The sequence below is a fragment of the Hippopotamus amphibius genome, chromosome 1 (genome assembly GCF_030028045.1).
Source record: "Hippopotamus amphibius kiboko isolate mHipAmp2 chromosome 1, mHipAmp2.hap2, whole genome shotgun sequence".
NCBI classification, from domain to species: domain Eukaryota; kingdom Metazoa; phylum Chordata; class Mammalia; order Artiodactyla; family Hippopotamidae; genus Hippopotamus; species Hippopotamus amphibius.
Window position 1 is genome coordinate 12807413 of NC_080186.1, and position 16012 is coordinate 12823424.

The following is a 16012-nucleotide window of genomic DNA, read 5'->3' on the forward strand; positions in this document are numbered from 1 at the left end:
ATTTTTTAGAAAGTTTACGGGCCTGTCGTCAAACACAGCCATTATTTAAAATTGAACTGCATATGCTTACTGTTAAATAAATTATATTCAAAACAAAGGTAATAAATGCTCAAGATGCATCACTTCCCAGTTATTTTACTACATTCTACCATCATCTATGCTCCATGATCATTTTCCTCTGTGTGGTGGGATAGCTGTATATGGGGGGACTTTGTGCACCTCTTTGCAACTCTGAGTTCAACGACATTGAGGTGGTAACTTGAAATTGACTGCAGTGGGAGTATTTACACCATGGAAATTGGCAGAGGCTACAAAACAGGACTCCATTTATTGTTTTATTGTTGAAGAAAAGGTTAATAACGCAGATGAAATTTGGTGTTTATAGCTGTTACACTGAGATTAACACAAAAATATGAGGAGGTGCTCTTCCACCATCTTCTGATTCAGCAAAGAAGCTGCACACGGTGTTAATGAAGGGGTAAAGTTTGATGTCTTCATTGTTTCACTTTCCTCTTACTCTCGAACACAAATGAAAATATCAATCAACGTTCACATCACATAAATTTATGACTGTAAATTTATGACAGCAAATTTATTGGGGAAATTGGACTCTTGTTTGTATACCATGTGTTACACAGCATTTGTATCAGTAAAGTTTATTAAAAACTTATGTATACGCATACACTGCATCCCCCCAACTGTTGGTGGGTAAACATTTGCCAGGGCACCATGGCCTGGGGATTCTGGAGTTAGAATAGGGTGAGAGAAGGGAGTAGCAGAGAAGACCGCCAGGGAGGTGAGAGGAGAGCAGGAGAGCCTTGTGTCACAGATGCCAAGGAGGACAGCTGATCACCTGGGTCAAAGGCCTCTGACAGGTCACCCAGGGGAAGAAGAGGAAGGACCTTTGGATTCGGCAGCAGAGTTGTTTCGATTACGCTGTGGGGAGGAAAGCCTGGTTAGAGGCAGGTTACAGAGACAACGGGAAGGAGGAATTGGGCAGCAAGTGTCCATAACTCCCGACAAGTTTCCTTATAAAGGGAGCTGAAGAATGAGGGGTGAAGTTTTAGGGTGGGGGATCTTCACAGAGTAGTTGTATGGTCATGATTGAGGGCGAGAAGGGTCAAGGCTGGGGAGATGCCATTGATTAGGGAGTGTGCACCGGGTGGCAGTGGGGGGCTGGGGCAGCCCAGCCATTGTCCCGGGGCAGGGGCAGATGCCATGGGCTCAGAGGCAGGTGAAGTGGTGGGAAGAAGGAGGGGACTGGCACTGAGTGAGGAGGGGGAGGTGGTGAGGAAGTTTTCTGGAGAGAGGAGAGGCATGGAATGGTTTTCTAGGATGGTGAAAGAGAAGAGAACTCCCTGGAAATGTTGTAAGACTGCCGGGCAGTGTCAAGGCTCACTGGATATCAGCGGTCATGAATCTAAGTGCTCCGTGGCCAGCTGCACAGGTGCAGAGGTAGAGTTGGGGGGGTGGACTTGACTATGGCTGGAGCTTTGCCAGGCAGTGTGATGGAGGGAAAGATGGCCAGGGGATTTGAGAGTAACCGCAATGTGGGATTATGGGATCTAAGCAGGTGAAGGGAAGAGAGAAGGTGAAGGGTGAGGGCTGGTGAGAAGGGGCAGAGATGGCTCAGCCTTCATTGGCTGCAGGTCCCAGTGGAATTGAAGTCCTGGTGGAGTTGGCATGGTAGAAGGAGTGAGCTAGTGGATTAGGAGGTGGTATCAGAGTGGGTGGCTAGTAGGGGAGTTTGTCGCAGGTGCAGTTCTTGGCAATGACAAAGTCTGGGGTCCACCCACGGGAGAGGGTGGCTGAGGCCCTGTGGAGGACAGGACCATGGGAAGAGAGGAGGCCAAGGGACTGAGGCATCAGGCTGTGGTTTATCACCCACGTGGCTATTGAAATACAAGAGGTGTCATATTAACAAATTGAAGGATAAAAACCATATGATCATCTCAATAGATGCAGAAAAAGCTTTTGACAAAATTCAACACCCATTTATGATAAAACTCTCCAGAAAGTGGGCACAGAGGGAACCTACCTCAACATAATAAAGGCCATACACGACAAACCCACAGCAAATATCATTCTCACTGGTGAAAAACTGAAAGCATTCCCTCTAACATAAGGAACAAGATAAGGATGTCCACTCTTGCCACTACTATTCAACATAGTTTTGGAAGTCCTTGCCACAGCAATCAGAGAAGAAAAAGAAATAAAAGGAATTCAAATTGGAAAAGAAGAAGTAAAACTGTCACTGTTTGCAGATGACATGATACTATACATAGAAAATCCTAAAGATGCCACCAGAAAACTACTTGAGCTAATCAATGAATCTGGTAAAGTCGCAGGATACAAAATTAACACACAGAAATCTCTTGCATTTCTATACACTAACTACAAAATACTGGAAAGAGAAATTAAGGAAACAATCACATTCACCATTGCAACAGAAAGAATAAAATACCTAGGAATAAACCTACCTAAGGAGGTAAAAGACCTGTACTCAGAAAACTGTAAGACACTAATGAAAGAAATCAAAGAAGACACAAACAGATGGAGAGATATGTCATGTTCTTGGATGGGAAGAATCAACATTGTGAAAATGACTATACTACACAAAGCAATCTACAGATTCAATGCAATCCCTATCAAATTATCAATGGAATTTTTTACAGAACTAGAAAAAAAAATCCTAAAATTTGTATGGAGACACAAAAGACCCCGAATAGCCAAAGCAATCTTGAGGGAGAAAAACAGAGCTGGAGGAATCAGACTCCCTGACTTCAGACTATACTACAAAGCTACAATAATCAAGACAATATGGTACTGGTACAAAAACAGAAATATAGATCAATGGAACAGGAGAGAAAGCCCAGAGATAAACTATGGTCAGCTAATCTATGACAAAGGAAGCAAAGATATACAATGGAGAAAAGACAGCCTCTTCTATAAGTGGTGCTGGGAAAACTGGACAGCTACATGTAAAAGAATAAAATTAGAACACTCCCTAACACCATACACAAAAATAAACTCAAAATAGATCAAAGACCTAAGTGTAAGGCCAGACACTATAAAACTCCTAGAGGAAAACATAGGAAGAACACTCTTTGACATTAATCACAGCAAGATCTTTTTTGACCCACCTCCTGGAGTAATGGAAATAAAAACAAAAATAAATAAGTGGGACCTAATGAAACTTAGAAGTTTTTGCACAGCAAAGGAAACTATAAACAAGACGAAAAGGCAACCCTCAGAAGGGGAGAAAATATTTGCCAATGAGTCAACAGACAAAGGATTCATCTCCAAAATATATACACAGTTCATCCAGCTCAATATCAAAAAAACAAACAACCCAATCAAAAAATGGGCAGAAGACCTAAATAGGCATTTCTACAAAGAAGACATGCAGGTGGCCAAGAGGCACATGAAAAGCTGCTCAACATCACTAATTGTCACAGAAATGCAAATCAAAACAACAATGAGGTATCACCTCACACTGGTTAGAATGGGCATCATCAGAAAATCTACAAGCAGTAAATGCTGGAGAGGGTGTGGAGAAAAGGGGACCCTCTTGCACTGTTGGTGGGAATGTAAATTGATACAGCCACTATGGGGAACAGCATGGAGGTTCCTTGAAAAACTAAAACTAGAGTTACCATATGACCCAGAAATCCCACTACTGGGCGTATACCCAGAGAAAACCATAATTCAAAAAGACACATACACCCCAATGTTCATTGCAGCACTATTTACAACAGCCAGGACATGGAAGCAACCTAGATGTCCATCAACAGATAAATGGATAAAAAAGATGTGGTACATATATACAATGGAATATTACTCAGCTGTAAAAAGGAACAAAATCAGGACATTTGCAGAGACATGGATGGACCTGGAGACTGTCATACAGAGTGAAATGAGTCAGAAAGAGAAAAACAGATATTGTATATTAACACATGTATGCAGATTATAGAAAAATGGTACAGATCGACTGGTTTGCAAGACAGAAATAGAGACACAGATGTAGAGCACAACCATATGGACACCAAGTGGGGAAAGTGGGGGGCAGGGGTTGGAGTGGGATGAATTGGGAGATAGGGATTGCCATATATACATTACCGATAAGGAAAAAATATCAAACTGTACACTTTAAATATATGCAGTTCATTGTAGGTCAATTATATCTCAATAAAATTTCTTAAAAAAAAAAGAAAGAAATACAAGCGGTGTCAGCAGCACTAGAGACAGTGGCAGAAGCTGGCACCCTCCAGGAATGAGGACAGAGTGACAGTGATCTGGAAGTGACAGTGAGGAGCAGGTCACACCCTGGCGCATGTCTGGGCCCAGTGGTCCTGGAGAGCAGGTTTCTGTTACGGAAAAAAGGTCAAGGAAGCTCTCCCAGATGTGGCTGAGGCCCCCGTGCTGGTGATGGTGCATGAGATTGACTGGGAGTGGGGGAGGATGGGAGATGGGGTCAGATTAGAGGATGAGAGTCTGGGAGACTTGGGTTCCTATGGTAACTGATTAAATAATGACAAAGGGACATAAGATGGGAGGATGCTTGAAGGGGCCTCATGGGGATGGTGAGGCCAGCAGTGTTGGGTGGAGGCTATGGGTTGTGCCAACAGCCTGCAGGGCCCAGGGGTCCCTCTCCACCCAGCCTCATCTTTATTTATTTATCTATTTATTTATAAATTTATTTTATTTTATTTTTGGCTGCGTTGGGTCTTCTTTGCCACGCATGGGCTTTCTATAGTTGCGGTGAGTGGGAGCCACTCTTTGTCGCAGTGGGAGGGCTTCTCATTGCAGTGGCTTCTCTTCTAGAGCACGGGCTCTAGGCATGCGGGCTTCAGTAGTTGTGGCTCGCGGGCTCTAGAGCGCAGGCTCAGTAGTTGTGGCGCACGGGCTTAGCTGCTCTGTGGCATGCGGGATCTTCCTGGACCAAGGCTCGAACCTGTATCCCCTGCATTGGCAGGCAGATTTCTAACCACTGCGCAACCAGGGAAGCCCCAGCCTCATCTTTAAAATGAGGAGAATAACGGCTTTTTGGGGCCACGATGCGCATCAGAGAGCCAGGCCCTAAGTGGGACTTGGGATTGTTGGAAATATGACCATCGTCACCATGGGGACTGAGTGACCACGGTGGGGATGAGGGAAGGGTGTCTGGTTTCTCCAGGAGGTTTAATAGGTGGGTGGGTGCTCAGGGGTCCAGGAAAGGATGGAGGCAGGAGGATATACCAAAGGATACCTCTGGCCCTGGGGTAAACACATTTAAAAAAAAAATTCAGTATACTTGGTAAGATTTCAGTTTTGTGCCCGTGTGTGTGTTGGTGGGGGGAAGGGAGAAGGTGATGTCTTTATGTGTAAATATGTATGAAACAGAAAAAGAAAACAAAAACATAGATCACAATGCTGCCAATCAAGGTGTAATTTTAACCTTCTTCTCTGTTTTCTGTTGTTTCAAGGAATCTCTAATACTACTTTTATAATAAAAATGTCATATTATTTTAAAAAGTGTATATTTTAATTAAACATTGAGCATGAAAAAAAAAGGATCCTCCTGGCCCTGGCATCTCTGCAGTTGGGAGGACACCTGCAAGTGGACTTGACTTTGGGTGGTGGCCTTGAGGCTGATGGCCCTGCCCTGGGGGATGGCCGTGGGGCGCCCTGACGTGTAGTTCCCTTGTCTGACTTCCCCTCCAGAGTGCGCGTTCTACATGGTCAAGGGCCTCATGGAACCCTGGGCCCATCCCAGGACTGGGACAGAGAGGCACACAGCTCAGGTTTATTCAGGGGATGGAGAAGATGCGCCCCCAGAGGTCTGTTGGCTTAGTTCTGGGTGCCCTGTACCCCAAGTTTGCAGAGCATCCCCTCTGAGTCTATGACCCAGGGAGGCTGGCCCCTACCTGCTGTGGCTGGGAGCAGCTGGTGGTGTGGGGAGCAGCGTGGAGACCTGGAAGATGGGTGCCTCTGGCTAGGACCTGGCAGACTGAGGGCTTTGCAAGCCCCCTTTCTGGAGCCCAGAGCTCTTGAGTATTGGGTGGGTGTGGTGTATCAGGTGGATGGGGAGAAGTTTCCACTGGGTCCTGGCATCAGTCAAATTCTGTACCACTGGGTACAGACGGGCCAGAATCCCCCTGCAGAGTAGGGGAAACTGAATCCATTTCTTCAATTAAAAAGTGTTTATGAGACTGACTACACACCAAAAACTGTTACAGGTGCTGGGATATACCAGTGAGCAAGATAGACAGAACTCCCTGCCTTGGTGTACCTGATCTTCTAACAGGAGAGACGGACAATGCATAACAGTATGATTAAGAATCAGAGCAGAGTGAGAAGGATAAGGAAAGAGGGGGAGAAGGTGGGGCAAGATGTAGCCTTAAGTGGAGTGATGGCGGGGGGGTGGGGTACTCACTGAGAAGGTGACGTTTAAGCAGAGCCCTGAAGAGGCTAAGGGAATGAGATGTGTCGATCTTTGGGGGAAGAACATTTTCTGCAGAGGAAAGAGCCAGTGCAAAGGCCCTGAGGCAGGACAGCCTGGCAGCTTCATGGAACATCAGGAAGATCAGTGTGGCTAGAGCAGAGTGAGCGAGGATTGAGCCGAGTGGGGAGGAGGAGGTTCTCCGGGAGTGGGGTGGTAGCAGAGTAGGGAAAACCGAATCCAGACCAGGGGGGACCTTGTATGCCATTGTGAGAACTTTGCTGTATGTGACAGGAACCATCGCTTTGGAGCATAGGAACAAAGTCATTGGTTCTGTTGGGGAATGGACTGGAGCGAGCACAGGTGTGCCTGGGGAGACCAGTGAAGAAGCTGCCCAGCACTATAGGGTTGGCAGAGGAGGAGGTAAGAGGTGGTCTCGAATGGATTTCTTGTTGGGTTAGAGAATTTGGAAGCATCAGAGCAGGAAGCTTTGGGGGAGGGGTGGAAATGGGGGTGTATAGAGGTTTTCAGCGTCTGCTCTCTGGAGCCTTAGGGGCCACTGTGGGAGTGGAAGGGTTAAATACCGTGGCTCAGCACCACCCCCGGCTCTCATTTTTTTAATTTTTATTTATTAAAAAAATTTTTTTTTTATTTTCTATTTTTTGGCTGTGTTGGGTCTTCGCCGCTGTGCGCGAGCTTTTCTTTAGTTGCGGCCAGCGGGGGCTAGTCTTCATTGTGGTGCATAGGCTTCTCATTGCGGTGGCTTCTCTTGTTGTGGAGCACGGGCTCCAGGTGCACAGGCTTCAGTAGTTGTGGCACACGGGCTCAATAGTTGTGCCTTGCGGGCTCTAGAGCACAGGCTCAGTAGTTGTGGGCATGGGCTTAGTTGCTCTGAGGCATGTGGGATCTCACCAGCCCAGGGATCGAACTCATGTCCCCTGCATTGGCGGCTGGATTCTTAACCACTGTTCCACCAAGGAAGTCCCTCCCTGGCTCCCTTTTGTCCATCTTCTGTCTGGGGGTCCACAGGAGGCCCACTGAAAGGGCTCTGCCACTAAAACAGAACTCAACAGCCACTGCTCTGCTCTAAGCCCCTCATGTTGCAGATGGGGAGACTGAGGCCAGGGACGATGTGCCCAGGGTGGGTCACATGGAATCAGTGGGGAGCTGGGATGGGGCCCTGGGGCCCAACCAGGCTGGTCTCCTGGCCAGTGGCACCCCCTCCCCCCGCCACGCCCCACCACAGCCTCTGGGGGTGCTGTTTGCATAGCCCGGTAGCTCCAGCCTACTACCCGCCGGTCTCTCTCCTGAACCCCGGACGCTCTCCTCTCTCCTTTCTGTCAGTGATGTGCCCAAGGGCGCTGAGACCTTTGGGGTCTCTGGGAGCTCCGGGGTGGAGGTCTCCATGGTCTACGACCCAGCACAGGTGACGGAGCCCACAGGCAAGGCCCGCTGGCCCCTGAATGCCGGCGTGGACGTGATCATATCCGTGGACGCAGCCAGTAAGGCTTTAAATGATCTCAAGGTAAGAGGCTACTTCCCCACAGAAGGTAAGAACCCCCATGAAGTACACCCCGTTCACACATCACCGCCACTCAACCAAACCCCACGAGGACTGGACACCCATGTCCACACGACACATCCTGCTACAATGCCACAGACACCCAGACACGCAAACCCACCCCAGCGCCCCGAGGTCACACACACACACGCACAAGAATGAACGCCTCTGTAAAAGCACAGCCTGCCTGCTCGCCCCCTCAAATTCACAAACACCCCCTTTAACCCCTGTGTTCAACTCCACACAGACTCCAAACAAGCCCCCCACTCCCGAGCAGACAGGATTCCTCAGCAGCACCCGTGCACACATGCACTGCCGTGGACACAAGTACATACCGGGAGGTGTGTGTGTCTCCCACCTAAGGGAGCAGGAAGCCATCTCTTTCACAGAGGACACCCTCCTCACTCACTCCCAGGCACCCACCACGCACAGTGACCCCTGATTTGTTGATTCAGCCTTGTCTCCAATGACACCGAAAAGGTAGGGACTGTTGTCGCTGTGGAGAGCAGAGGCCCGGAGCTCAAATCCTACCTCTGAGCCCCGTCTACTGGGGCCAGCCTGGGGGCTCACTGAGATGGCCCGGGTCAAGTTCTGGGCATGGGTTCTAGGCCATGGGGAAAGCTCTGTGAACTTGGGCTGCTATTATGGGGTGGAGGGGTTATTCTTCCCATTTTACAGATGAAGAAACAGAGGCTTAGAGAAGTTGAGGAACTTGCCTAAGTCACTGGTGACAGTTGCCCCTTTGTGCATCCTTTCTCTCTGACATCCCCGTGGATTCCTGAGGGTCCAGCTGCTGCCTCTGGGATCTGCCCACACCACCCCCAGACTCCAGTCTGGCCCTCCTTGCCACTCTGCCCAGTCCTGGGAGCAGGGGAGGCATCCACAGCCTCTCCAGCTGGAGAAGGGGGATCTGACTCCAACCCGTGGGTTGTGGGCCTGCAACAGCAGGGAGTAGCGGGGCCCCCCCACCCCATGCCTATAAGCAGGGCCATCGGGGTGTCCCCCCCAGCTACCCTAGCCACGGCCATCTCTGAAGCGGCAGCCATGCTGGCTTAGGGCTGACCATGTTCCCACAGGTGAAGGTCTCCTACTTCGGACGGCAGGAGGGTGGTGTCCTGGGCCACAGCATGCTCTACCTCACTGGCGCTGGTAAGTCCTGCCCCCCTGGCTCTCTGTACATCCCTCTACCCCTCCATGCTGGCCACTCGAGGGTCTTAGGGGAGCCCCTGAGTGCAAGGCCCATGGCCATCTTCCTCCCCACCATCTTCCTCCCCCATCGAGGAGCTTGGCTTCTTCAGAGGCGGTCCATCCACTCTAGAACCTCAGGGCTGGAGTCCCAGCCATACTTAGGGCCACGAGAATCGAGAAACTGCACTGCCCATCTGTCACCAGCCAGACCTACAATAGGACTCCTTCATCCAGAGTCCGCCTTTCACACTCACCGGAACTCTGACTCATCACTAAACCATGGAGAGCCACATGCCACCTTCAGCCAGACCCCTGCAGTCGGCCCCGATAACCACAGAACCATCACCTAGAACCTCAGGCCCTGTCCCAACCTCCAGAGGGAGGTCCCCCAAGAGCTAGCAATTCAGCGGGTGTAGATGAGTGAGAAATTCAAGAGCCAAAGGCTCTTCACCCAGAAGCAAGGGGGCTGCCACGAGGGCCTCCCTGTGGTTGGGTGTGGTCCCCAGAACAGGGCTTCCTGGTTGTCATGGTCTTGGGGAGGGGCAAAAGCTTGCCCCAACCTGGATGGTATGGTGTGAGGGTGGGGCGGGGCTGGGGAGCCCTGGTAGCCCCTCTCCATCTCTTTTCAGACATCTCCCTCGACGTCGACACTGGCCGCACGGGCAAGGTGAAGAGGGGCCAAGGTGACAAGGTGGGACTCTCCTGCCTACCCCAGGATGGCAGGGTCGCCAGGCAAACCTGGGGTTGGTCCCGGGGTGGGGTGGGCTCTCTCTCTAGAAGGGCAATGGATTCCTAGGGTCTGTAGTATCCAACAGTGTAGGGAAGTCATCTAAAGACTCCCAAATCAGCATAAGTGGGGCCTTAACTGTGTAATCAACATGCTGTGTGACTCCTGGAAAACAGTTTACCCTGTCTGGGTCTCTCTTGTGCCACCTTAGAACTGGGATTGGTTCCTTTGCTTGAGGCCTTTTCTATTTCCGGGCTGCATTTGGACCCCCAAGCATGGTAGTTGCTTCATAAAAGATTGTCAAGTGATTGACAGATCCTGAAGAGTGAGGAGGAGGATGGGGTGAGCTCAAGGCATTATCCCACAGGATGTATCTGAAAGCCACCCTGGGAGGGTAGGAGATATAATTTGCTGGGAAAGACCCAGAGAGGATGTTTGGATCACACACAAGTCTTTGTAGACAAGATGGGGCAGGACTGCCATGGATGGATGTGCAGGTTGTTCACTGCACAAGCTTGCTTCGGCAAGGTGGTGGGTGGGGCCTATGATACAAGTCATGTCTTGGGCCCCGGTACAGGGAAGCATCTACCCAGAGGGGTGGACAAGAGTGCCATATAGGTTAGCAATGGTCCTGTGAGGTCCCCCAGACCCAAGTTTGAACCCCACCTATGAGATTTGGGGTTCACTTCTCCAGAGCCCCTTTTCCCTCTTCTGTGAAATGGGGAAAATAAGCCCTACATTGCAGAGTCTGGTGGAGATAAAGTAGAGGCATGTCAGGAAGAGCTTTGATCACAGAGGCAGGGCTCCAGCCATTTTCCCCACCTCTCAGCTCGGACCTTCTTGCAGGGTCTGCAAGTGAACATCAGAGGCAACTTTGGGACAGGCCCCAGGAGGGGACTGGGAGGGGGAGAGTCTCCCAGGGATTCTCCTGCCCTATCAAGGTCAGGGCAAAGCAGCCTCTGTCCCCCAGGCAGGGCCAAAGCTCAGCAGACTGGCAAAGGCCATTTCTGGGTTTGGCACCATCACCCTTCCTTTTCCAGTGTGATGGCTGGGAGGGGCTGCTGTGCATGGTTGTTCAGGTTGTTCACTGCACAAGCATGGAGTGGCTCTGGGTCTAGAGACCTGGAACTCTAGTACCCAAATCTATGATCCCTCTTTAAATCTTCAAGCAAACCCAGAATACAGAAGTCTCCAAGTTAACAAAGCAGACAGCTCTATCCATGTCTAGAACGCCTTCCCAGAGACCCCTGGGTCCCATGACCCTAAAGCCTCTTGTTTTGCCACAGAAAACCTGGCGCTGGGGTCCTGAGGGCTATGGGGCTGTCCTGCTGGTGAACTGTGATCGGGATAGTCTCAGGTCCACGGAGATTGATCTCTCCAGCACCCAGCTGACATCACTGGATGGTGAGCAACAGAAGGGGTGTATGGGGTTGTCCAGGGTGATGGTGTGGGATGGACCAGGGTTGTCTCATGGGTACCACTCTCTCCAGACCTGCAGGACATGTCCCCAATGGTGCTGAGCTGCGACGGCCCTGACGAGCTCTTTGACAGCCACAAGCTGGTCTTGAATGTGCCATTTTCTGATTCCAGGAGAGTGGGGGTTTTCTGCACTAGGGGTGAGTGGCCTGGAGGGGCCTCTTCCCTCCCTGCTCTATCTTCTGCTTTCCAAACTATTTCTTTCTTCTCTTATCCTCATCTCTCCCTTCTTCCATCATCGTTTTGTAACTCTCACTAGCGCTTACAAGCAGCCACTCCATCAGGACATGACATACTGCCCAAGAAAGAGGTTCCCAAACTAGACCGATTTTACAGAGGGACAAACTGAGGCTCAGACATGTGACTTCACTGCCCTCAGGTCACACAACCAGTTGGGGGTGGAGCAGGCATTCAAAGTCAGTCTCTTGGGCACCAAAGCCTCTCTTCTTTCCACTACCCCTGACTCTTCTCCCGAACCCATCCCTCCTCTGGTTGGTCAGCATGGAATGAGTTCTCAGTGTATAACAAGCACTGTCCAGGCTGGGTGAGGTGGGGGCAAGGACTAGCAAAGCTGAGGCCCAGGCCCGCTTTCAGAGTCCAGTTGTTCCGCCAGAGAGTTTATTAATCAAAGTCCGTGGCTTAAAAAAAACAAAACAAAACAAACAAACAAACAAAAAACAGCAAAAACACCAATCCTGAACCCTGGGGTACCCTTACTCACCTTTATAAATAATGAGAGGCCTCTCCTTCCCCTTCCTTCTTCCTCTTCACCCTCCTCTGTTCAAACGGACTCAGAACTTGTTCCAGCGAAATGAGCCTGGCAGGGGTCAGAATGTTCCAATGGTGGAAGGTTACGCAGGGGTCCAGCTTGGAAACACTTACCGTGATACCAGAACATAAGCAAAGTCTCTGTAAGTGAGCTGACAAGCTTTCCTGCTGTAAGCGTGTGCCAGGGTGGCACTGCTCGGACAGCCCTCAGGGGAGGGGGAAAAGGGAGGGGCCAGAACTACGATGTGCAGGTGCTTTTTTTAAAAATTGAGATGAAATTCACATAACATAAAATTAACCATTTTAAAGTGAACAATTCAGTGACATTTAGTATATTCTCAATGTTGGGCAAACACCACAAAATTTCTAGCTCCAAGACATTTCATCACCCCCAAATAAAGGTCTGTACTTACTCATAGTCACTCCCTACCCCCTAACCCCCAGCCCTAGGCAACTGCGATCTGTTTTCTGTCCCTGTGGATGAACCTATTCTGTGCATCTTGTCCAAATGGAATCATGCAATACGTGGCCTTTTGTGCCGGGCTTCTTTCCCTTAGTATAGTGTCCCCAAGGTTCATCTGAGCCGTAGCAATGTGTCAGGACTTCCTTCCTTTTTATGGACGAGTAACATGCCGGCATATGGACATGCAACGTTTTGTTTATCCGTTCATCTGTTGATGGACCTTTGGGTTTGTTTTCACCTTTTGTGCCAGCTGCTTTTATTTCCTTATCTGGTTTAAAGCTTACACTGACCTCATGAGAAACATAATGTTAGCCCATTTTACAGATGAGGAACTGAGGCTCAGAGAGGCTGTGTCACACAGCTTGCACGTGGCAGAGCTGGAGAAGTGTCCAAGTAGATCTAACCCAAAGATGGTTCTGCCCCTGCATTCCTGGCCTCAGGTTTCCTGTCCTCGCATCCTTGCAACCCCTGTCCCAGCACTGGCCCCCCAGTGCTGACTCTGGCTCCCCCTAGGTGGGAATTCCCTCTCGAATTACAAGCAGGTGCTGGGGCCCCAGCATCTGTCCTATGAAGTGGAGCGGCCGCCAGGGGAGCGGAAGATCAGCTTCTATGTGGAGGGGCTCGCCTTTCCTGATGCTGATTTCTCAGGGCTGGTCTCGCTCAGTGTCAGCTTGGTGGACACCAAGGTATGTGTGGCACTAGGGGCTGGGAGAGGGGATGAGGAACTTCAGGGACCAGTTTGGAGGCTCCAGGGCTGGGAGGCTGGGGCCCGGGGAGGGCTTGAGGCCTGACGGGGCTCCCTGAAGGGCCCACTGAGTCCTCATTTCCCCCCCAGGCCCAGCCCGAAGTGCCCCTCTTCACAGACACAGTGGCCTTCCGCATGGCCCCCTGGATCATGACCCCCAACACCCAGCCCCCCCTGGAGCTGTATGTGTGCAGGTGAGGCCTCACCCCTCCTGTAGCTCTCCCACCATCTCTGGACTCGTAGACATATGAACAGAATGTTAGGTCGGGTTTGGCCCCACACTCACTCTGGATGGATTCACTGTGGGCACCCATGGGCACAAGCTGGGAACAGGCCAGCAGCAGGCTGGCTTGGGCCCATCAGCTCCACCTGCTCTGTGCAGCTAAGGCCCTGGCCGCGGTCACTGGCTCAAGCTCTAGCACCCCTGCCCTACCCTGTCCTGCCTGTAGCAACCCCAGAGCATCTTGGATTTATTCCAGGCAGTGGAGCCAGGCCCTGTACAGGCTGGTGGTGGCTGCAGGAGACCCAGCCTTGCTCTGATGTGGGTGTGTTCCTGGGCCTGCAGAGAACTTGGGAACCCAGACTCCAGGATCCTCTGCGAGCCCTGGCCCAGCCTGGGTCCCTGGTCTGTCTGCCATCTCTCAGAATCCTTGTTAGGCCCCTTGATGGGCAGGTGAGCCTTGATTGGCAAGGCTACTCCAGGCGCCTGCATCAGAGGTCAGACCATTGGAGAGGGCCATAGGTGACTTGGAACATAAGTCAAAAGGCCAGGAAGCGTGTGGTCAAACAGGTTTGCTCTGCTGACCTGGGTCAGTTGTTCAGAACGAAACTCTTCCTTTTCGTTCATTCACTAACCTCACCCTGACTCCTTTGTTTAGGCCAATTGTGAGAAACAGCAGGACATGGGGTTACCTGCCCCCTCACTATCACCTTAACCAGTGGGGTTCAGTCCCCAGTCACCTTCTCCAGGACTTTGGTGCCCTGCCTTTGGGCTCCACAGCCCCGGGTATGTCCCTCCCCTTGTACCCACCACCTGATGTGACCTGAGGACATTCTCCATCTCTGTCATTAGCCCATGAGCCTCTCTAGGGCAGGGACTGGGTTTGAACCCCTGCCCCCAGGGGCCACAAGGGGCCTAGCACAGACTGCATGAAGGCCACCCCAGCCACTCCCTGCTTCCCAGCCCTAAGGCCAAGGCCACAGTCAGCGGTCATTATTTCGCACCCCTCTGCCTGTGTTTTGCAGTGTCGTAGACTCTCATGGCTCAAATGAGAAGTTTCTGAAAGACATGTCTGATCTGGTGTTGAAAGCCAACTGCAAGATGATCGTCTGCCCTCAGATTGAGAATCGAAATGACCGCTGGATCCAGGTGGGTGTGGAAGCAACCTCAGGGGAGGGGTCAGCCTGGGAGGCCTGAATCCCATCCTTTACCCTGGCTTTGGGAAAGCGGGCCTGCACAGGCTCCTACTGGCCTCCATCTCCCTAGAGAAGCCAGGCTGGCCTGGGCGGCAGGACTCGGGGCCCGGGGGTGGGGGTGGGGGGAGGGGGGCGTGTAGTCTAGGGGATCGCCCCACCCCCCACCTCGCCCCACTGCCTGCATCGCTCCAGTCTCTCCTGCTTCCCTCCAAGTGCTCTGGTCCCAGGCAGAGTCCTCCCCTGTCTGGGGTCCAAGAGGCGTCACTCCACCTCTGCTCCCTGCCCCCTGTACCCTCCGGGTCATGGGGAAGATGTCCTGCCCTGCCCTGCCCCGGGCCTGGGGGGATTAGCCCATTCTTAATACTAGACTGAGGAGGTCACTGTGGTCTTTTTCTCTCCTTCTCCCAGGACGAGATGGAGTTTGGCTACATTGAAGCCCCTCACAAATCCTTCCCAGTGGTCTTTGACTCCCCCCGAAACAGAGGCCTGAAGGATTTCCCTTATAAGAGGATCCTGGTATTTGGCAAAGGGCAGAGTGGGGAAACCATGGGTGGCTCCTCCTATAGGATCCTCCAGTCAGTCTTGCTGGTCCTAGTCTTTTAGGGGTTGCAAAAGGACACAGGTGGTGGGTTCTGGCAAATGGGGAGTTAGTGGGAGGTTTGGGTGGGATATGCAAATGAAATGCAAATCACATGCAAATCACCCTTTTGTTCTGGGAGGGGCAGGCCAACAAAGTCCTCCTTGGAGGTCTTTCTCTCCCCCAAGGGGGAATGAACAGAGGAGTCAGCCCTGGGGAGACCAAACTGGCTTTTGGGGGGAACACACCCTTAGTGAACCCCCATAGCTCTTGCTTTCCTGAGCTGGGGCCTCCCTTCCGGTAGTGAATGTTTTCTGCACACCTACTGCGTGCCAGGCATGATGCTGCCTCCTGTACACAGGAGGGTGACAAGAGCTGCTCCAGCAACCGTGTCTTGAGTTCCAGGCCCTCCCTCCTAGCTTTACACAGTTGCTCATTTGATGCACGTGGACTCTCTGAGGCTCAGAGAGGTTAAGCAACTTACCCAAGGCCACACAGCTAGTTAGCGGTGGCACTGAGATGCAAAACCAGAGGGGCTGCCTCCATGGCCCCTGAACCGCCTTTTGGGATGGGTCCCTGTCTCAGAGCTCATGTCTCTGCCTGTTTACTGGTCTCCCTCCCCCACGGCCAGGACAATGCCAGGGTCTGGGTGGGGGCTCTAATGGGAAAG

The 16012-nt window shown here is 51.4% G+C and overlaps 1 protein-coding gene across 1 annotated transcript in view; it reads left to right on the forward strand.

Annotated features, from left to right (window-relative positions):
• PADI1 (peptidyl arginine deiminase 1) overlaps positions 1-16012 on the forward strand; it is a 40621-nt gene that overhangs the window by 13744 nt on the left and 10865 nt on the right. The window contains exons 2-10 of the mRNA XM_057744393.1: positions 7766-7946; positions 9059-9131; positions 9800-9861; positions 11184-11301; positions 11388-11513; positions 13118-13296; positions 13446-13543; positions 14595-14718; positions 15174-15281. Coding sequence (XP_057600376.1) covers positions 7766-7946; positions 9059-9131; positions 9800-9861; positions 11184-11301; positions 11388-11513; positions 13118-13296; positions 13446-13543; positions 14595-14718; positions 15174-15281 — 1069 coding nt within the window. The remainder of the gene's footprint in view (positions 1-7765; positions 7947-9058; positions 9132-9799; positions 9862-11183; positions 11302-11387; positions 11514-13117; positions 13297-13445; positions 13544-14594; positions 14719-15173; positions 15282-16012) is intronic.